This window comes from Alosa sapidissima, chromosome 8, assembly GCF_018492685.1.
Source record: "Alosa sapidissima isolate fAloSap1 chromosome 8, fAloSap1.pri, whole genome shotgun sequence".
Taxonomy (NCBI): domain Eukaryota; kingdom Metazoa; phylum Chordata; class Actinopteri; order Clupeiformes; family Clupeidae; genus Alosa; species Alosa sapidissima.
Window position 1 is genome coordinate 23,316,135 of NC_055964.1, and position 23,601 is coordinate 23,339,735.

The following is a 23,601-nucleotide window of genomic DNA, read 5'->3' on the forward strand; positions in this document are numbered from 1 at the left end:
GCTCTTTTCTCTTTTTTTTTCTCTCTACGCTTTTCTCCAACATGGGTCTGAATTGAAACAACTCACACTCACTCCTGCTGTCCGTTATCCTATATTACTGAAAACAACAAACACACACACACGCACACGCACACACGCACACGCACACGCACACGCACACGCACACGCACACACACACACATACACACACACACACACACAATGCACAATGTGTATTATGTCATTAACAACAAATCACAGTGGTCTACAATCACTGCCCCCCCCCCCCCCAAGAGGAATTTTAGACAAATTCCTTTGTCCCGGAAGACACTCACTCAGACACAAGCGCATTCTGACACTTCAAATAGTGTGTCAGCTTCACAAATATCACACTGATATCTGAATCTCGGGTCCCTGTTGACTTCTGTGAGCAGACATGTGTTGAATGTTTCTCTGTTTACAAAAGGTTGCCATACTCTCTATATCTTATCCAAGGAGAAGTGTTCCAGAGTGTGACAGCTGTTATCTTTACTCTTAAATCCAAAACATCTCACTGTTAGTAAAATTGGCAAACTTTGTTTATATGTTCTGTGGGCGTATTTTCCCATATACACATGGCAGAAAAGTTTATTTTTAACATTCTTTTAAACTTGTCTTTTTTTACAGAGAAAGGTTTGAAGCTCTTACAGTTAAGGAAAACTAGATTTTCTGAACTCCCAGCCCTCTAACGTTCGCCAATATAGTACTGAAATAAAAAATAAATAAATAAATAAACACAACTAACTCACCACAGCACACTGGCCCGTAAACCATTACCTACAGCGGTGTACCCACAAACATCCTGCTGTGTGGGTCTGAACATCTGCTACACATACAGCGGTCCTTTGTGTGTGGTTCCACCACCCAACTATAGCATACCTGTCTCTGGGTCTGGGCCTAAATGGTTCTCATCAAGCTCCAGTGACCCCGAGCTGATCCTGTGGTGTAGTGTCCAGTCCTGTTAGCAATGCTGATCAGGTCCCTACCGAGAGAGACTGTAATGTGGGATAGAGAGAGAGAGAGAGGTTGTTGAATGGCTAAACTGCCAGGGGGTTTTGCTGGTTAATAATCACACTCTGCACCCCAGGAAGTGAATCACGGGTGAGCCGGGCTTATCACAACCTGTGTGGGGCAAGATAAACGGCCAGACAAAATGACAAATTAGGAAGTCTACCCACTCACACCGCTGGTGTCTCGCACGGGCAGCCAACCATTAAAACTGCATTCATTGCCGCGCTGTATAAACATGTCTGTGTCGAGTGAGCCAGTGAGCTGAGCGGAGCGGGACAGGGGAATGCGATCCAGCTCCAACCCTGTCTGTGGAGTAGGGGAGTCCTGTTACGAACACCTCCACTCTGCCACTTACTAGACAAGATCCACCTAAGATGCCCTGGAGGCAGAGCGACACCACTGAGCTCTTTACTACAGCATACGGGAGACAAGGCCCAGGTCAGCCAAGGCAGGAGTCAGAGAGATGTTCAAACAGACAAGAGTGTCCAGCTCACTGTGACACTGACTGGAATGGAGACAAGACTTTTATTTAAGAGTTTATTTTTGTGTTTAGATTTACAACAGGTTTGTGAAATGTTGCCCCTTTCCAAGGGTCTTCAAGCTTCAAGCTTCAAGACTTGAATTTCCCCTGGGGATCAATAAAGTATCTATCTATCTATCTATCTATCTAAGAGGAAGAGAAAAAGTTGTAACTTTGAACAATGAATTAAACATTTGACAGTTGACATTTTTACTATGAACAGTAAAACTGTAAAACTGTGAAATGTTCATAAGTTAACATTGTTGACTATGAACTTTCACAGGGAAAATGTCACTGTAGAACTATGTAATACTTCATGGTTGAACTGTGAAATGTTGACAAGTTGACATCTTTACTACAAAATTTCACAGGGAACTAAATTTAGTAGAACAGTGAAATTCCCCTGTTAAATGTGAAACATTTTTACTATGAACTTATACAGTGAATTTCAAATACTTCATGGTTGAACTGTGCGGCGTTCACAGTAAGTTGACATTTCTACTATGAACTTTCACAGTAGAACCACCAAATTACGATAAACTACCATAGAACAGCTTTATGGTTGAACTATTAAAGTTAATCGTAAAACAGTCATTCGGGTTTACAGTTTTAATGTGGCCTTTCACAGTATTATTCTGTTTCCTGGCAGTCGTTCAAACAGACGAGAGTGTCTACCTCACTGTGACACTGACTGGAATGGACAAGACTGAGTTAATTTTGTGATGATGTCATTGTTCAATGTTTATAACAATACCAGTGGTATTAAATGGTTTCTAGAGTGTTGATGAGTGTACTGTACATATTGTGAATGTGGATAATACAATGTGATTTTTGAATGTTAAAAGTTGCAATTGGTGAGTAAACTCTTTTGACAGGTAGATCAACTCTAATAAGAGGTGGATAAACTCTATTTCTGAAATTTCAGAGGTGGATAAACTGTGTTTAGCCTCCACTACATCCCTGCCTCTGAGGTAAAGACAAAAGGTTTATAGGCTATGCCGTTAGCTTGCTAGATTTCAACCAAAATCACTGACTGCTATAGTTTAATTGTTTAGCAGACTTGCAGTATCACACAGACAGCTAAACAGCCAATGCATTTTTATTGTAGGAAGACCATTTTCACCCTGGCAGCAATCTGTGGATTGATTTCCTCAGTATCTTCTAGACAGTGCAGGTTCAGTCCTGTCACTTCAGGTTCTGTGGCTAACTGAATGAGGCTACTACTAATCAACAAAAAAAGTCTGAGTCAAAAACATAATTCATAAATATTTTATATACAAAATTCAAATATAGTTACAAGTATATTTCACATTTGCATGATAATTAACATTTCTCTTGCATTTGACAATACATAAATAAAATTGTATCCTTAATTCTGTAGTTACGGTTCTTTACAGACAGTCAATAAATAAATGCTCAATGTGTCATAAACAAAAATGTGATAGACATTTGACAGGAATGACTTCATGGAGTTTAAAAAAGTGAACGCTATTACTACTTGGCACAGAACACACAGAGTATCATTTTATTTTTGTTCTGTGTGGCACTTCTGGCTGACTCTGTTTCTTCCTGCTCCCTACAGGGTGGAGTGGAGAGCTTACAAAGATGGGATCAGCCCGTGAAACAGTCCAGGATCAGCTCATGAGCCTATCAGAAACTGGTATGCCGGCTCATGGACCAATCAAGGAGTTGGGGTTATACCCATGAACTAATCAGAAATGGAAACATAGTCCCTCAGACCAAGCTCAGGAGGCCTGGAAATATGAATCGGTTCTTTGAGATGATCAGAAAAATGATATATGTGCACACATACTGAATATCATTGAGTAGCCATCATCAATAATCAGTCCTCCTCTGCTACAACACTTAAAAATATGAGGTCAACGTAAGAACTGGCTGAAATGACAAATGGGGTTTCTCCTTCCCTCCCTCTAGTCATCTGGCATGAGAAGAGTCTGAGGTTGAGGTTCAGAGGACCTACAATGTTGAAACTCTTCCACTCACTCATCCCTTTATATAGCAAAAGCTTCAAAGCATCTGAACCAAACACTGCTTCTGTCTGAGACAAATCACAAGGCTAACATCTACTTACAAAAGCTCTTTTCCAAGTGGTTTACCGGTAGCGCTGAGCAAAGGGAGATCTCCTAAGCCTCTGGACAGTCACATACATTACATAACACCCACAGTTTTAAACATATTTTTGTTTTAAAAAAATCTATTAACAACTAAGGGTTGTCTCTAGGTGGCGTAACTTGAGTAAAAACAGGAACTGATGATCAGCAGGTAAACGACACACTTTAACAACAGAGGCAGTGGCTTTGACCTTAAGGCTTCAATCACAGGGCTGACTGGACTGTCTGTCTGGACGAGCCCCTACAAGAATCCAAAGGGTAGGTTATGTGGCGTATGACCTTGAAAACACACACACACACATACACACACACACAAACACACACACACACACAGAGATGCTGAAACTGACAGCACGGCACAAATGCCTCAATCACTGTCTGCAGCACAAAGACACAAGGCCTCGGCCTCCCACTACTCTCGTGATGGGAGATGGATGGATGGACTGCAGAGCAAATGGAGAAAGGTGCTTGTGTAGACACCACCAGACAGGACAGACATTCCTCCGTCCACTACGGGATAGGAGGTCAATTCATCTGTCCCATGTGTTTTTTTTTAAAGTCGATAGATAAGAAGTTCTTAGGCCTCGACTGCAAATCTGAATACCAGTGACTGGTCTCAGTAGCACTGCTGGTGGGTAGCAGTATCATGCAGTGAGACAGAGAGAGATGTATGCAGTGACTGGGTGAATGGCACTCTCAAACCAATAACCAATCAGTTGTCTAATCAACCAAACAATTCACCCAATCGATCAAAAATCAATTATTCAGTCAGGCAGTCCGAGTCCGGCCAATCACGTGGCTCCTCGTTCTCATCCAGCTAAACGGGCAGCTCATCTGCCCTCCTCTGCCGGACGTATCTCGGACTTGAGCTTGACGAACTCCTTGGCGACCTCGTCGTTGGGCCGCTGGGAGAGGATGCGCAGGGCGGTGATGCCCGTCTCGTCCGTGCTGATGCGTGGGCCCATCGGGCACCAGCACACGCAGCTGCGGCGGTCAGCCACGTCCCTCAGCTGCAGCACGGCCACGCCCACCATGCGGTCAGCACGGCCGAAGCAGTAGTCCTTCACCGTGATCTGCACCTCGTAGAACTCCGCACTGGTGCCCTTACCCAGAACGCTGGAGGAGGAAGTGGAGAAGGAGGGAGGGAGAGAGAGAGAGAGAGAGAGAGAGGGAGGGAGGGAGGGAGAGGGAGAGAGAGAGAAAGGGAGGGAGGGAGGGAGGGAGAGAGAGAGGAAGGGAGAGAGGAAAAGAGAGTGAGGGAGGGATGGAGAGAGAGGCAGAGGGAGAGAGAGGGAAAGGGAGGGAGGGAGAGAGAGAGAGGAAGAGAGAGAGAGAAAGAGCGTGAGGGAGGGATGGAGAGAGAGGCAGAGGGAGGGAGGAAGGGAGGGAAAGATAATTCAAGGTACAGAGAGATAAAGAAAGAGAGAGATGAGAGAGAAAGAGGATGCATTGAAAGATGTGTGTATGTTTGTGTGTTTGTGTGTATGTGTATGTGTGTGTGTGTGTGTGTGTGTGTGTGTGTGTGTGTGTGTGTGTGTGTGTGAGAGAGAGAGAGAGAGAGAGAGAGAGAGAGAGAGAGAGAGAGAGAGGGAAATAAAGAGAGAGAAAAGGAAATGTGCGATGAAAAAAGGAAATACCAAGCAAAGAGAGGAATTCATAAATGTTCAGGGTCACATGAGTGCACTTACAGAAAAAAGTCAAAACTTCACAATAGCTGCTTTCAGATATAACCTATATAACTTTATAGACAAATTGTCCTCCTTTTCAGAGTCTGGTTGGTGGTCACCCTAGTTATTCTACATTATAGCACACATGTAGCCTTTACTTCCCCTTTTAAACACAAATTATGACTATCAACTGGTCATGTATTTCTGCACAGAGCCACCCACATGAAGTGGAAAAAATAGGCGTCCATTTTATTCTCTAGCTGGGTCATGGTTGGTTGTGCTAAAAGGCAATAACCCCTTAAATTATGACTTCTGGCCAGTTTTGTGCAAATAAATGACAGATTGAGACTTACAATATAACCATTAACACATTTAAGGCATCTTGCTGTGAAAAAGATGCCAATTATAAAGCATGATTATCACATACTGTATAGCGTGACCTGTGTTATTTCAACTTATTTGACTGAGGGGCCCTATTCTGATATCAGGGCTGGAGAACATAGCAGTGACTTCATGCAGAGGTTTGGGCTTCAGGGATCCCTAAACACTTGGGCCCCTGGGCCCGTTAGGCATGTTCAGTAATCCATCCCTGCTCATAAGTTTGCCTGTTTAGAACTATTGAACCGTTTTGGAATTTCTGGTGTGTGATATTCCATATGTAGCCTTATTCAAGTTTCAAAAGATTCAAAAGCTAATTTACAAAGTGATTTTATGCCCCTTTGAAAAAAGTATTTTGAGTATTTTCAAAATACAAAAATACAACATTATGGCTACAGTATTTTGTAGTTTATTTTGATACATTTAAAAAGAGGGTATTTGGTATTTTATTTTAAAATAGGCTACACCCTGATGTATTTTTGCCCATCCCTGTATGTATTGAAACACATAAACAAAATGTAATCAAGTAATCTTCAACAATGTAACTATACCGTAATCTGTTTACACATTTTTTTTTATGGTCTTATTGTAGTTACAGTACTTATTTTTTGTAGCTCATTTACATAATGCCCGTCTAGGAGGGGAGTGTAAGAGCCGGCTAAGTTGACCGTTTATGTTGTTCAGATATACGGCCCAACTGTTGGACATCCACAGAACCTCCGGTCTTACACGTAAGTCTGAAAGCAGCTAAAGACACAATGACACATCCCTGACTTTTGGCAAAATTCAGCTCAATGCTCGATCAAAAAAAATAGTGAGAAGGTATGCCTACTCACAATGGGAAAGTCTCATTGTATTTGGCAGACCAGCTGTTGTTCTTGGACTTGGTCTGAAACTTGCGCTTCTTTTCAGCGAGCAGAGGGCCCACCAGGTTGACCTCCACAAAGGGCCGGAACATTCCAGACGTCTGCCACTTCATGTCATTTATGGCTATGACTGTGGGATGAACAGCGAGACAGAACGAGGGAGAGTGAGAAACTATGTGTAAAGACACCTACATATGGATGAGAGTGTATTCATAATGCACATGATTATGATTGTCTATGACACAGTGGGTCAGTGGGTCAGGCCTTAGTCAACTGCATGTAGAGTAGCAAATTAACTTCTAATTAAGCCTGATATAAGACTCAGTTAAGACCAAGGGCTAAGACTGGAACCAATAAAATGTTATTGTAGTTATGCGTACAGTAGGAGAGCCCTTCTGTGAGTTTTACATGGACATGTACATAATCACATCATTTGAAAAAGCTCACTCACAGTCACAGTTTATTGGCCAGTGAATATTTGAGACTGGTCTCAACTGGAATGTTGATGTATTAGATTTGATCTTAAGTGGTCGTCTGTGCTTGATACTCACCCCTCACGTTCATTTTCTGCTCTCCGCCAGCAGGGGGCGACATATCCACTTGGATGATGGCCTCTCCCACCGGCCGCTCCACCCCAGAGGCTATGGGAACACCACATCACGTTAAAGCCGGCACTTCATCTACAGTACATGGCTGTATTGCTTGTTACAATATTTTCTTTAAATCTGAGAAGTGAACATTTTCATTTAGAACACATTGATGTCAGTAAATTTGTGTTTCCATTTGTTTAGGGTAAACAAAAGTCAACATGGTTGAGCGGTGCAGAGTGTTTCAGGAACTTACGTCTGTCAGGTCGGACCTTCTCGTTGGGAACGATCCTGATACCCATACCATTATGGACTATCAGAGGAGAGAGACAGCGACAGAGAAGAGGTTATGCTTTATGGCATCATTTTGCTCATTCAACTCAGACAACTGACATTTTGAATGGATTCTTTGAGTAAACCACTATAATCATAGGCTATATGTGTGTGTTTTTGAGTGGGTGTGTATGTGTATGTACTGTGTTGCAGTGGTTCTTAACTGGTCTGGCTTTGGGACCCACAATTTCCCATGTTCATTTAGTCGCGACCCATATTTTTTTTTTAGTGTTCAAGCCAACAGATAAGGTGAGCTACATGGTAAGACACGCAAAGTGCCTGTAGGCCTACTTGTTTAGAACATGCTGATGTTTGGCATTACATTTGTGAAGTCTTCAGGATATTAAGATAGTACTGTAGATCTGACAAAGTAGCACTTAAAATGGGTGATTATTTATTTATTTTTTTACCCACAAGCTCCACGACCCACCCAGAATGGTTCCGCTACCCACTTTTGGGTCCCGACCCACCAGTTAAGAAACACTGCTGTACTGTATGTGTGTGTGTGCGTGTGTTTATGAGTGTGTGTGTGTGTGTGTGTGTGTGTGTGTGTGTTTGTTTGTAATAAGTGTCTGTTACCCTGGGCATGTTGAGTCGATACAAATGTCTTGATGAGGGCGTCGGTGGTCTGTGTGTAGAGTGACAGGGCGTAGCGGAGCGAAGAGAGCTCCGAGCTCTTCTCCAGGTAGGCTTTCTTTAGTCCGTTTCCTCCTGCATGGAAGAAGGCCTGCCAGACAGAGAGCGAGAGAGCGAGAGAGAGAGAGAGAGAGACGACAACATTAGAAAGTGTCAGTGGGCAATAACACACAGAGAGAGAGAGAGAGAGAGATGGTAGGCGAGAGAGCTTGTGTGTGTGTGTGTGTGTGTGTGTGTGTGTGTGTTTGTCTGTGTGTGTGTGTGAGAGAGCGAAAGAGATTAAAAGAGATGAAAAAGAAAGCGACCAACTCCAAAAGGTCCCCCTCGGTCCTTCTTACCTTTATGGTGTCCAGGGCCATCTCCATAATTGCACAGTGCCGTGGAGACAGGCTTTTAGCCTCTCCCCCTCCCTGCAGCAGAGAAAAAAAAGTAAACATCCAGCGTGAGCCAAGACGCCCGCACCAATTACCCTCCATCAAAGGCCCGCTCTGCTCCGCTCCCACACACGTGGTGGGGAGAGACAGGTAGCCTAATGGCAGGTAAGCTGCTTAATAACTGCGTTACTTAGTGACTGGCTGTCTTAATAATGGATACCTTGAGGTTCCCCAGCTTTGTGGCAGCAGTAAGGAGCTGTGCACCCTGAGGAGAGAAAAGGGAATAGACAACATTAAAGAGATACACTTGCTCATCCTAGTCATGTTTGTCGTTTGTGTGTCTGGCTGGCTGCTCTACTTACACACGTTTACAGTGAAATGACTGCATTAATGTCATTCAGTAAAAGGTTACAGCTTGACGCAGCTACAGCCAGTGTCAAATTATAATTTTAATTATAATAATCTAAATCTGTCCACCTGCTGGATTTAAAGTGTGCCAGATGGACTCTTGATTAAGTCTGCTGTTATTTAACTGGGCTCATGACAGACAATCAGGGCTGACCACTAGAGGGCTCTCCAACATGGATATGAGTCAATGGGTTATTTATTCATTACTGTTTCACAAATTTTACCGAGGGAGCCGAGAGGAGATTGTGAAAGTGTGAGTGACAAAACACCCTCGGAACTGGAGACAGAATGGGGACGCACCAGGCTTTCATTGCTCCGCGGCAGGACAATGGTCCTCTCCATGCTGGTGAGCACAATCTTCCAGAGGTCCTTCAGCACTCTCTTTAGGACCGTCTTCTCACACATGTCCGCAAACATACTCAGGCTGAGGAGAAAACACACACACACACACACACACACACACACACACACACACACACACACACACACACAATTATTGCATGAATATGGGATGTACAGCCCAAAAAATGACCTTTTCATAACTCAACCAAATGGATTCCAGTAAAGTGAGCTCACATCCTTCACCACACCCTGAATTAGCTTCTCATCATTCAACAAAACAAAGTGGATTCCATTTAAGTGAGCACACATCCTCCAACATATGCTAAAGTGTTCCAAGATATACATATTCAAGTGCCAATGGTAGGACACCGTTAGCAAAACTACAGTAATGACAGCAGTGGTGGTCATACAGCAATAATTCTGATACAGAACTAGTAGCATTGTTAACTGTAAGGACAGAGGTAGCAATAGCATTGTTTGGAGAAGCATAACAGTAGCAGTAGTCATAGTAGCTGTTGTTGTCATGATTGTCATTGCTGTAGCAAAAGTGATGGCAGTGCAAAGTGTGCTAGTGTGCTGTTATGCGCTGAGCGTACGTGGCGTCCAGGAACTCCATGAGTGGGCGCAGCACGTTGTCGGCATCAGCCTCGGCGCTGTTGCGTGCGTTGGCATTAAGAGGCCCTTTGATCTGGTACAGGAGCTCTCCCACCTGCCGCATGCAGCCACTTATCTTGGCCTGGAAGCTGCAGTGCATGATGGGAAAGATGAGAATGATCATTGGGCAGAGAGGAGGAGAACAGTAGGAGAGCAAGCACACGGAGGGGTTCACTCATGTGACTCAATCTTTAGATTTATTGTCTGTGAATCACTCAGTTACGTACTAACGGAATACGAATTCTCCATCAGGATTCTCCTTTCGATATTAGCAGCACATACTGTCATAGCCTCATATGTTTCCAAAATAAATTCGAAAGCTAAATAAATAAGTTTGTTAAGCAAAATAATCTGCACAAATCTGATTTGATGATTAATTGTAACCATGCCAACTGTTACCATGTTGTATGGGCTGAATGACTAACACAGGATGGAGAGCTGGTGGGTGAAGATCACGAAAACGCTGCAGAACATGCCTCTGGCTCACACACAGACAAACAAACAAACAAACAAACACACACACACACACACACACACACACACACACACACACACACACACACACACACACACACACACACTCACCTCTTTCCAAACATGGCGCTCAAATTGTCCAGCACTGTGTTCAATTTCACCTGCAGGTCATTCAGGATTTCTGCTGCCTCAGGATCCATCTGCAGTGGACAAGGTCAGACAGACAGACAACACAGGCAGAGATACACCTGAGTCAGAGGCTCATCCATAACAGTGACCAAGGGATCTTTCACAAAAATCCACCTGCCATTGCTCACTGGAGCACCAACTGAATACAATGAAGGAAAATAGTCAGACAGTTTTCTCCTGAAGAGTTCAACCACGTCATACTGAACTACAGTCACTGCTGTATAGGAAAATGCTGCAGTCTGGATACATTGCACACATACACACTCTTTGTTCCTTCTATACTGTATATGGGAAGACCCATATCAAATCGTTTGACTGTAAATCAAAAGGGATGTTCAAAGCAAGGAGCAGGCCTTTCATTGGGACACACACACACACACACACACACACACACACACACACACACACACACACACACAACACACACACACACACAAACACACACACACACACACACACACACACAAGCTCGCGCACACAAGGGTTCATTTGCTTAAACATTTATACTTTCTTGAACACCCTCCCTGGTCTATCACAAAGAAGCCAATGAGAGAATAAAGGGGAAGAGAGCTGCCTAGCAACACGCAGGAGGGACTAGCACAGGACTCCATGGATGCAGGAAATCTCTACACAGTGACGCCTCCTGCCACCCAGTCAGATAGGAGAGGAGAGAGCACTGGTAATAGGCTGGTAATAGGTTTGTTTCCGGTGGAGCCAGGTGTGTTTGAACCTGCCGCTATTGTTAATGTAATTAGTGTCTACATGGACCCGGTTGGGTGTCAGTATTTTACGATAAAGAAGGATTTATGCGTGAGTTAAAATTCTTATTATTGGGCAAACATGATATTCAGTGTCGGAGTGAAGATGTAAGGAGCAGAATATAAAAGAAGATGTCGTTACAACACAGTTAACGCTCCACCGGAAATAAATAAGCATACAGGAAGAGCACGTTTTGCGCATGTAGTCTATTGTTACAGTGACAAGCTCTTGAGGGGTAGGGAATGGATGTGAGCGATGTGACCTTGGATTGCCAAGCCCACCTTCTTAGTGACCGCTGATGCTGCTGCAGCCGGCTCTTTCATCTGAGGATGCACACCGAAAGAAAAAACAAACAAGCAAACAGACAAGGAATGGACAAAAATGAGACATAATAAAGAGTATACAAACATTTAAAACTAGAACGGAAAGGGCTAATGGTGTTTGGAGTGTGGACACAGAGACACTACTGAGACATGGGAGACTGGGTTTCGTCTTGGTGAGCTACTGCTCAGGTGCACTGCTTGTGTGTTGTCTACCAAATGAATTCTGAAACACACCTTGCTTTCGTCATCCTTTGGATGAACAGATGAGGATGAAGACAAAAAAAGGTACAACATGTATTACACTAAGCAATAAAATAAACACATGATAACTGCCTTCGCAGGGTTGAAAATAACATTAGAATGTTCTGGAATAAAAACGCCTAACATGCAGAGAAATCCCCCAAAGTGTCCATGGAGTATTTAGTATTTAGTGTTGCACCTCTGTCAAGCTGGGAGTGCTAGACAGTGTAATGTATGGTAATTAGGGCTGTCAATCGATTAAAAAAATGTATCTAATTAATTACATACTCTGTGATTAATTAATCTAAATTAATCGCATATATGATTTTTGCTGTGAAAGTATTTTAAATATTTAAATTCAAATGAACATTGAATAATCAGCATTAGTGACATTAAAGTTCAAAAACTCTTTTATTATTATTTTAATAATGGCCATAATAATCTATGATATGACCTAATATGCTGAGGAAATAAATTCAAAAGTGCTTCGGGAAGAAGTTTTTTTTTATCACATACATTGCAGAGGACTTTATTTTAATCAACACTTTATTTTTATCAACATCATCAGGCCATTTTTGAAAAGTAAATGTTCCAATCAATGATCTAGGCAGCACATTTTCTTCTCTCTCCTTCATTTTACAGTCTAATGGTTACTGACTACAACGGCTGAGGGTCAAAGGTCATACAGAATCGATTAATCTGCGTTATTTTTTTTAATCAGTTATTTTTTCTCAAATTAATTAATCGAAAAATAATCCGTTATTTTGACAGCCCTAATGGTAATATATGTTTCTGAGTTGGCTTTAGTGCCATATGAAAGAGAAGCCTTCCTGCATGGAGGTGCCCAAGCATAACAGCATCAGCAGACACTGGCAAACACAATGTGGCCTAATTTGACAGTCATTTCTCCGTCCTGTCCAGTCAAGCTTGTCAAATAGTATTCCTGCTCATTAGTGTGGACAACATTTCTTGGAATACACACACCCAGAAACTGACACACACACACACTGGCACACACAGAAATACACTCGAATACACATACCCCTATTTACCCTCGCAGACACACACACACACATAAGTACGCACACACACATAAGCACGCACGCACGCACACACGCGCAAATACACACACACACACACACACACACACACACACACACACACACACACACACACACACACACACACACACACACACGCGCCTACGTACCTCTGTTTTTTCCTTCTCCTTTTGTGTGAAGAAGCGGACAAACATGTTTGCAATTATAAAGTCACACAAAACAGTTTTTAGTGATATCAACACATGGGACAGATACTCTCAAATACTCCGATACTCATTACATGCACACTCCATCTTGTGCTATTCAGCACATCAGGCTCTCGCAGAGGGGATCAGACACACACACACACACACACACACACACACACACACACACACAGAAACACAGACACTCAATCACACTCCTCTTTTGCCAATGCATAAGCACAGAAATCAGAGCAGCAAGCTATTCCTCATCTGCAGGTTTATTGTGTAGGGGTTGAGTAGGTAAGTAAACAGGATGCTGCACAAGGAGGCTACGCTACAGGAGCACCGAGTCAATCAGGAAACACTTGAGGACATGTACACACACTTGAGGACATGTACACACTCTCACTCACTTACACACTCACTCACACACACACACACACACACAGAGAGACAGCTGTTCAGGCTCTGGAAAAGAGGGGAGAGAGGAGAGAGATGTACACGCTGGGACTCTGTGAGTCTAAAGGAATGCAGATGGACTCTACAGGGGCGCCACACCCAAGGGAGGCTGTCTGCCCTAAAGTGCTTGGGCTGCCCAACGCCGCCGAGGGCCCACAAAAACCAACCTCTTTCTCTTTGTCTTTCTTTTCGGCCTGCCGGCATGAGGAAGCAGAGAGGGGGGAACATATCATTGGTGAGCACCACTGCTCATCTAGAGATAGGTCTCTTGCTCTCTTCCCAAAAGAAGTCTCTACTAAACAACTATGGCAGTTGCTACAGAATACATGGTATTGTGTACACAGATACTGATGGAGAGACTATTCACACAGACAGACATTCAAACAGGGACAGACACAAACACAGATTTAACACATAGATTTAAACACACCTTGTCCTTCTTAGCTTCAGACTGAACATGGGAGGAAACACACCATTCATCAGTAAACCACATTAGACAAATTTAATCAAACTAACCAACATTCACCAATAATCAATATTAGATCAAACTAACCAACATATATCTGCTTTTCAAGGCCTACTATACTAGGTCTACTCTACTAGATGTCTAGTTGTAAGAGGTAGACAGCTAGACCAAATAGTTGTTGTTGTTGAATGGTATTTAAGAAACTGCAGCGATGTAACATACTGTACCATCTTCTATACAAGTGCTCTATAGACACTGACAAGGCTACTAACTAGAAGACAGACTAAGCACACCACACCCACCTTTTCCTTTCGCTTTTAGGGGTGAAGGAAGAGAGAGAAAACGGCATGAGAATCAAACAGAAGACTGGGCTGTGATGTGAAACACTTAACACAGAGAATAGCTGGAACATGGACAAACACTATGAGGAAAGATGAAATGGGCTGGAAAGATGGCGCAGCCTGTCTGCTGCTTATATATATACATATAAACACACACACACACACACACACACATAACTGAGTCACCACATTTGGTAACCATAGTTACAACTAGGCACTAGACAGAAGATGAAATAATGAAATAAACACAACGAAATCCAATCAATTAGCCATTCTGTGTGTAGACACTAGCATGTGATACATTCCTCAACAAACCAGTTTGATCTACAAAGGGAAGGTTAGTCAATACAACAATCCCACACATTGACACACACACACACACACACACACACACACACACACACACACACACACACACACACAATTTTACAGGGATGATGAGGAGTGGGGGAGGTGTTTGGCAACATGTTAATGACTGCATGAGGTGGTGGAGTTTGAAATGATTCAAACGCAACCAAACCTCTTCCTCCTCACTGTCTTCCTCATCCTCCTAGTACAATGAAACAGAGAGAACGAAAGTTCAAAGGTCACCTCAATCCCATCTGCACGGAGAAAGGATTAGACTAAAATCGTCCTCGACCTTAAATCTTAATCTAATCAACTCCCCACTATGTGCAAGCAATATGAATCATCACAAAGTAATTGCATGAACAGGAAGATGTGGGAGGAAACAGCTGAAGGGTTGAATCATGTACAGGTCAAGGCTCCAGCGTGCGAGCTGATCAACATCACACAGTCCAGTACTAATGTCCATATACTCTCTCTACATAAACCGACCAACACACCGACACAAGAGGAAAGGTGAGTCACAGAATAACACCACATAACAGCAGACACAGGGGAATCAGGCACATGGGGCCACCAGCAGGGGGCAGAGTCTCTCTAAGAACACCTAACAAGAACACACCTTCTGCTCTTTCTCCTTGTTGTCCATCTGAGGGCGAGAGGAAGAGAGGAGCTCTTTGACTACAGATTCATGACAGGACTCAGTAGTAGTTGGACTTCAGACCATAATCCATCTCTGCTATGACTGCAGACAGTTCAGTGTGTGTGTGTGTGTGTGTGTGTGTGTGTGTATGTGTGTGTGTATGCGTATGCGTGTGTGTGTTTTTGTGTGTTCAGTCTGCCCTATTAACCCAACACTATTTACGTAACACGTAGCCCATTCTGCTGCAACCCCTGCTCATCGCTCTAGATACATCCCAGTTTCTGGACTGATGATGGTGATCTGATACCTCAATTATGAAATTTGAAATGATTATCTCATCAGCAGAAACTTACCAACAATGTAACTAAAGAACCCCCCCCCCCCCCACACACAAAAATAAATGAAATAAAAAACAAGTCCCCATAAAACCTCTGTTCTTTTTGCTTAAAACAGCCGCGGCATGCAGTGGCCTCCCGCTGACTCCATTACACACTCGACGAGAGCCATTGCCCCCACTGAGGAGCAAATGGGCCTGAACAGATTAAACGATCGAGCCCATGGGGACCCAAATAAGTCAGGAAAATTAAATTTAATATAGTCTCAACTAGAAATGTTGTGATGTATAAAAAAATGTCGGCAACACAGTACTTCTTGCGTTTTGGTAAAGGTTTACAAAAATGTTCTTGTTAGCTAGAACCAAGCTAGCCTGAAATTTCATGTCATGTTATGTCAACTCACAAACTCTTATCTCTTGTTTGAGAGAAAATCCCTGTAGGAAATTGGATTACTCACTACTACCACTACTACAACTAACATTAAATAAGTAATTATTTATAACTAAATACATTCCATGAAAAAAATATATTTTGCTTAAATGAGTGATACTTGAGTTAACCTCTGAGGATGACTGTTGGATGTCAGTGTCTAACAGGTAGTCAGAGTCAAAACAGGTGGCTCATCACAGTGCAAAGTTACAGCTGTAAACACAGTAGTTTTCACTCTCATCAGTACCAATACAATAATAGTGTCACCCCCTACCTCAGATCCTGAGTCGGAACAGCCAGACTGATAACATGAAAAACAAAATAAGATACTAAGCAAGATGGGGAAACAAGAACAATAACAAAACCAAGCAACAAGACAAACAAACAACAACAACAAAAAGTGATCTGGGATGTTTTTTGAGGTTGTAGTGTAGAATGAAAAGTGATCTTGGATGTTTTGAGGTTGTAGTGTAGAACAAAAACTGATCTTGGATGTTTTGAGGTTGTAGTGTAGAACTTATGAGTTCTTGATTCTTTTCTTTAGAACGTTACAAGTTTACAGTCTAAGGCTGTCAGACTTTGGGGTTCTTCAATGGCTCCCACATTTATTCTATCTGGCAAATTTCGGATAGTGAACGATTGAATGCCGTTTTTCCAAAGATTCCTTCACAAAAGAGTGGTAAACATTCATACAGGTTTCTTCTCTTACTAGGCTTTCTTCTCTAGGCTTAAAAGTTCTGATTTTGAACCTTGAAAGTTATGTAAAGTTAGAATGAGGAAGGACGTTTATGAGGATCATTCAATAGCTCTCCAAATGCTTTTTTATTAGAGACAATTGCTTCTGACACTTAGTGTGGCACAACTCAATAAAAAAAAAAATCAAAAAAGGGAAGACCAGCACTGAGAAAAGTGATCATAAAAACACTAGATATTCGTACATAATTCAAATGCTCTGTCTGTATCATTTCTATTTCAATTTCTAATGGTTGATCATCACCTAAGGCACACTGAGAATGATAGTGCACTCTCAACACAGCCATGGCATATCAGAGAACCATCTAATAGCTCACCTTGGCGTCAGAGTCGTCCGACTGGTGACATAAATTGAGAGCAAAATAAAAGAGATATAGAAGTGAGTTGTGGAGGGAAGGTATAGGAAGTCGGCTGTTTTCTTTTTTTACGGCGCACTAAGTGGCCACAAATCACTCAGGCTAATTTATTCTGAAGGAGAAACAGACATTCACACACACACACACACAGGTAGAGAGAAACATAAAGGAAGGGGATCTAGGATGTCGAATCTTACATGGAAGGCCTATGTTGAAAAATGTGAGATATTACTACTACTACTACTACTACAACAACAACACACACATACATACATACAATATCCCTCTTCAGTGATACCCACCATGTCATCATTCCCCTCATCATCAGTGATAGCCTGGTGCAAAGAGAGAGGACACACAGCATACAACATGAAGACAGACACAGACAGATAGACAGACAGACACACACACACACACACACACACACACACACACACACACACACACTACACACTGCTGTCCATTTGAATTAGCACTGCCAACCTTTTTACTTTATTTTTAGGGCTTTTGCCCTTAATTGAACAGTAACTGTTCAACCTTTAACAGTAGAGATGACAGGAACTGAGCTTGAAATAGAGATAGGGGTTGGATCAGGAAATGAATCCCCAGGGCACTAAGACCCAGATGTGGTATAGCTGCTGCCGCTTGTACCACAGCTCCCCCAAACATAGATAGATAGATAGATACTTTATTGATCCCCAGGGGAAATTCAAGAACATTACACCTTCCAGATGATTTGACCATTATTGTGCCATCATACACTGTGACTGGCAGTGCAGGAAGGTGTGCATCATAGAGATATATGTACAACCCCAAAACAGAAAAGTTGGGATGTTGTGTAAAATGCAAATAAAAACAGAATGTGATAATATACAAGTCTTGTAAACCTATATTTAGCAGTAAAAAGGACATAGACAACATATCAAATGTTAAAAAAATGAAAATTTGGACTATTTCATGGAAAATATATGTTAATTTTGAATTTCATGCCAGCAACATGTTTCAAAAAAAGTTGGGACGGGAGCATGTTTACCACTGTGCTGGTTCATTTAACAAAATGTTGTATGTTTATGAACTGAGGAGACCATTTGCTACAGTTTTGAGAATGAAATGTTGTACCATTACTCTCCGATATAGGATTTCAGTTGCAGTATGGGGTATTCATAGTCATGCTTTTCCTTCCATTATGCACCTAATTTGACAAATCTTTTCTGCAGACAGGCCATCTTAGCACCTGGACTCTTCCTCTATGGAGAAATACTTAAATATGTACAGAATTCATTTTGGTATTGTTTTCCTGAAATATTCAACGTTGTCCCTGGAAAAGACATTGCCTGGATGGCAGTATATGTTGCTCAAAACCTGTATACATCATTCAGAATTGCTTTGCCAAATGTGCAAGATGTGCCCATGCTGTAGGCACTAATGCTCCTCTACACCGTCATAGATGTTGGGTTTCGAACTGAGCACTAAAACAAGTTGGATAGGTTGGATACTTGGATAGGTCCTCTCCTCTTTAGCCCAGATTAGTCCATGATTTCCAAAAAGAATGGCAAACTTTGATAACCACAGGACCTTTTTCCACGTTACCTCAGACCATTTTAAACAAGCTCAGGCCCAGATAAGAGGGTGGTATTTTCTGTATCATGTCTCAATACAATTTTAGCTGTTACAATTTTGGCTGCAGTTTTTGAATTGAGTATCAAACTGTGTACATAGACAATGGTTTATCAGAGGTTGTCCTGAGCCCATACAATGACAAGTCTGGAAACAGGTCTGGTATTGATGCAGTGCCATCTGAGGTCCAAAAGACCACTACCATCCAATTTGTTTTTCAGCTTTTTCCCTTGTTTGCAAAGATTTCTCTGGATTCTCTGAATGTTTTAATAATATTATGTCCTGTAGATGATTAACTCCCCAAATACGTCACAATTTCATGTTAAGAAGCATTAAAATGACATTGTTTCATCATTTGTGTGCACAGTTTACACAGAGTGATGAATACCCCTACATCTTTACTTCTAAGAGAGCCTCTCTGGGATGCTCTTTTTCATACCCAATCATGTTGCCAGTTACCCTAATTAGTTGTGAAACATTCCTCCTTTTGTTTTCTTTATCATTACACAACTTTTCCAGCATTTTGTTACCCTGTCCCAACTTTTTTTGAAACATGTTGCTGGTATTAAATTAGAAATGAACATATATTTTCCATGAAATAGTCAAATTTGTCATTTTCAACATTTGATATGTTGTCTGTGTCCTTTTTGCAACTAAGCTGCAAGAGTTTAAGAGATTTGCAAATTATTACATTCTGTTTCACATGTATTAACATTTTACACAATGTCCCAACTTATTCTGTTTTGGGGTTGTACATTCAAGGCATTTAACCATTAACATAGTTGACACCAGGCTTATCACCATTAGTCACATTCCTTAGCCTGTATCTCAGGTGCTTCTGCGTGCTGACTTTAAACAAACCTGTGGCACCACAAGTGTATGCAGTATCGGTTGACACAGAAACTGCTCAAGAGCACAGCGCAGACCACTCCGGTCACATTTACATCATCTGAATATTTACTGTCGAGCAGGCCTCTGACAAATTGCCATGGCGAAATGTCAACTGCACGGGTGTGTCACAGCCGCGGCTGACAGATATGCCGAATTTTAAACGTGTTTGGTGGGGGTAACCATAGAAACCTGAGCAAAGGGAAAAGTGAGAAACGCACGCACCTCCTCATCATAGTCTTCAGGCTCTTCTTCATTCTCCAGCTTGTGTGACACAAAGGGAGGACATATCAGATTGGGGGGTCCATTCACACCAAACAAGCCAGCAACAAAGATCCCGACCTTGTCCACTTGCCAACAGGCTAGAGGCTTGCCCCTTTCTGTGTCTCCATAAAATGGACACTAGAGTGGACCTAGGCTGTCACTGACAGCGATGGCATTCCTCCAGCACCATGGCTGGATAAGATCAGGATCTGCTACTTGGGAGTCTCCACTGGATGAGGGTAATAGATAGAGGAATGAATCTACTAACTAAAGTACACTAACACAGGTCTGTGGTCAGCCATCACACTATTAGGCATCACACAGGAAAGAGAAGAAAAGGTGAGAGGTCAGGATAGCCTATGCAATGAAACTGGGATGGCAATGCTTGTACAGCACATATGTGTGGGAGGGAAATGGGGAGTGGGGTACTTTTGGCAAAAACAGGATAGAAAGGATAATTCTAAAGACTAGGTATGGATAGAGGCTGACTGCAAAGGATGCAAATACCAAGCAGAAGCGAACTACTGTAGGGTACTGGTCAGTTAATTGGGACACTGAATCACAGGAGGATGTCTCAAAAACCACTGATGTACAATAAAAGACTTCCAAAGAATAAAATGTCTTTTATTATAGACCAGCTGTCTCAGTAGCTCAAGGCTCATAAAGTCAGTATGAGAACCCAGCCTCAGCACGTACCCTCTCCTCCTCAGCGGTGAACTGCAGAGAGAAAGCCACACACACAAACACACACATGTTTACTCAGCCGCAGTGGATTGTCCTTTCCACACAGTCACCTTGCATACACACTACAGTATACCCACTCAAGATGATGTAATACACAGCAAACCTTTCAGAGACCCTTTTTAAATGAAGCCTGACTACTGTAGTTCAGCCATGTCTGGACATTTTCCTCCACCATTATACCGAGACCACGGGCAGAGCCAGTGATATCATTACTGTCTGCAGAGAGTAAAGGCCTGATGCACATCTGTCCATCTGACAGGAATCTAATGAGCTGCTCCCATACAGTCGTTCTCTTGGGTTATACAAGTGTCCACATGAGTCCACCACGTGCTACGTTAGGAGCCATTGCTGCACACAAACAAATGTCCCCTGAGCAAAATGACTTGAAGTGCACTGACTAACTGGAGTGTAATCAGGAAAATCAAGGCGGTCCAACATGGAGAACCCATTTGAACATTTTATTTGGACCAGCAAGTACTGAGTAAAGAAATCACAGTACCTAAACATTAGGAGCCAGCTATGTCAGACAAGCCTATGGATAAAGATGACATCTTCTCTTCCAGATATGAAGGCTGCCATTGACAGATGATATAGACACACACACACACACACACACACACACACACACACACACACACAGACACACACACACACACACACACACACACACACAGACACCCACACACACACACACACACACACACACAGACACACACACACACACACACACACAGACACCCACACACACACACACACACACACACACACACACACACACACACACACACAGACACACACACACACACACACACACACACAGACACCCACACACACACACACACACACACACACACACACACACACACACACACATGCACACACACGTTTCCACCGCCCACAAATCCACCACTTTTGCTTACTCTTTTCATTCAGTCCTTTCAATTCAATTTGCATGGCTCTTTCAGCATGAGCGCAACATTATAGCAGAGACCACAGCCACACTTCCCCCAAGGCCAAGCTAACTCCTCTCTCAGGGAAACGGAGGCCTTGAGATCAGAGCCCACATCAGGCTAAGCCCCCACCCAGGTGGTGGATTTCTGGGTGGAGGCTGAGCTGGTGGATTTTCCAGGTGGAGGCTGAGCGCTCCACCTAATCTCGGCCAGTCTGAACCGGCATTGTCCTGTCATCACACTCACCTGCTTGGCGCCCATGAACTCGAACATCTTCTCCAGGAGGACGCGCATCTGTTGGACGTTGTTCATGAGGACACAAGGCTAAGGGCATGACAAAGAAAGAAAGATTGAAAGAAAGAAAGAAAGATTGAAAGAAAGAAAGAAAGAATGAATGAATGAAAATTAGAAATGAAAGATACGGTAAATGAAAGAAAATGAAAGATAATTAGATAGATAGATAGATAGATAGATAGATAGATAGTTTAAAATACCATAGACTAGGCACTGGGTACTGAACACTAATATGCAGAGCAGTTATACAATTGCTATGTGTCACATGGCTATGTGTCTTTGGGCATTAAGCGTTATGGTGTTACACTTAGTCATTTAGGAGGAGTCAGGCGCACTTACAATCTTCTCCTTCTCACAGTAAGAGGGGAAGCTCTTGGACAAGATGGCGCAGTACTGCAGGAGCACTTTAGTGATCGTCTGGGCGAAGGAGGCGTAGAGAAACAAGCAAAAAACACATGACATGCTGTCATTGCAAGCAGTGGAATTGTATCATTGAGAGACATTAAAGTGCCGTTGCGAGCACATTAAATTTGATGCGTCACCAGGCCGAGCTTTTGTTACGACGCCACATCACCCTACTGCCAGGCAACAGGATGCATGAAAAACTCAAAGGCTGGGGAATGGCTCTTAGAACAACACCAACAACAAAAAGTTGTGTGGCACAGTTTCACAGACTTTCCTTGTCCCCGGAGTTTTCTTTTTTCTTTGAAGCAAAGGCAGAAGCAGCGGGAGGAAGGATTTTCCTCTGACTGGAATCGAGGGTGTGAAAACACACTTCTTGGCGGGACTATTTTTTTTTTTGCTGTTGGATGGCTGCATGCCTCGATCAAACAAACTGAATGAGTCACGGTATTCTCTGAGTGAATCATAAATATTTCATGAGTCGTCCACTATGTTTTGGTCTCACTTGCGAGTCTAATTTCCAATATCAGTTGATAAACAGAACCATAAAAGTCATGCGTGCGGCTAGAGCAGGGGTGCGGGTGACAGGAGGCCACTGAGCACAGTCCATCTTCCTGAGGGCCTCTGTTTCTGAATGTATGCATATGATATGAGAGAGAGATAGAGAGAGAACCGCACAAAATTTGTCATGTAGGATGACTACGACAACCTCTGGACGCATTCCAAATTTTGTGAAATTCTGTCTTAGTGAGGTCATGCACAGAGGTTTGTGACATTGTAGAGATTATGACAACAGGTGTGACTTTAGAACACATTGTTGTACAAAATGTTGTGAAATGTATGTGTATACGTGTGAAAATGTGAATTTTCACACGTATACACAGATAATAATACAGAAAAATAATACAGACAAATTATTTAAGATTGTCCCATCCACATGTCCACTGTTTACATAACCTCATTATAATTCACTTAATTCCTTTTCTTTATCATTTAATCGTATTGGATTGAAAAAAAGCCTGTCCTTTCTTACCTTAGCAAAGCGTCGGTTGTAGTGGCCCATGACCACAGGATCTGGGCAGTCCAGTTTCTTGATGATCTCGAAGCTCTGGTTGAGCTGTGTGAAGATGTCCACCACGGAACTGGAGAACAGAGCGT

General features: G+C 42.6%; 1 protein-coding gene across 4 annotated transcripts in view; it reads right to left on the reverse strand.

Annotated features, from left to right (window-relative positions):
* Positions 1-2,803: 2,803 nt before the first annotated feature.
* Positions 2,804-23,601, reverse strand: part of LOC121715808 (protein unc-13 homolog B) — a 43,691-nt gene continuing 22,893 nt past the window's right edge. For 2 of the 4 annotated variants that reach the window (XM_042101742.1, XM_042101741.1), the window contains 13 exons: positions 23,477-23,601; positions 22,381-22,458; positions 21,994-22,071; positions 10,512-10,600; positions 9,869-10,015; positions 9,231-9,354; positions 8,743-8,787; positions 8,487-8,558; positions 8,092-8,239; positions 7,436-7,492; positions 7,144-7,233; positions 6,563-6,722; positions 2,804-4,797 (listed from right to left, as the gene is read on the reverse strand). The exon at positions 23,477-23,601 is cut by the window's right edge and continues 19 nt beyond it. In XM_042101742.1, coding sequence (XP_041957676.1) covers positions 4,512-4,797; positions 6,563-6,722; positions 7,144-7,233; positions 7,436-7,492; positions 8,092-8,239; positions 8,487-8,558; positions 8,743-8,787; positions 9,231-9,354; positions 9,869-10,015; positions 10,512-10,600; positions 21,994-22,071; positions 22,381-22,458; positions 23,477-23,601 — 1,499 coding nt within the window. In that variant the 3' untranslated portion in view covers positions 2,804-4,511. Of the gene's footprint in view, positions 4,798-6,562; positions 6,723-7,143; positions 7,234-7,435; positions 7,493-8,091; positions 8,240-8,486; positions 8,559-8,742; positions 8,788-9,230; positions 9,355-9,868; positions 10,016-10,511; positions 10,601-11,629; positions 11,672-20,688; positions 20,771-21,993; positions 22,072-22,380; positions 22,459-23,476 lie in introns of those variants that run through there. The other 2 variants (XM_042101740.1, XM_042101744.1) reach the window with 2 other exon arrangements.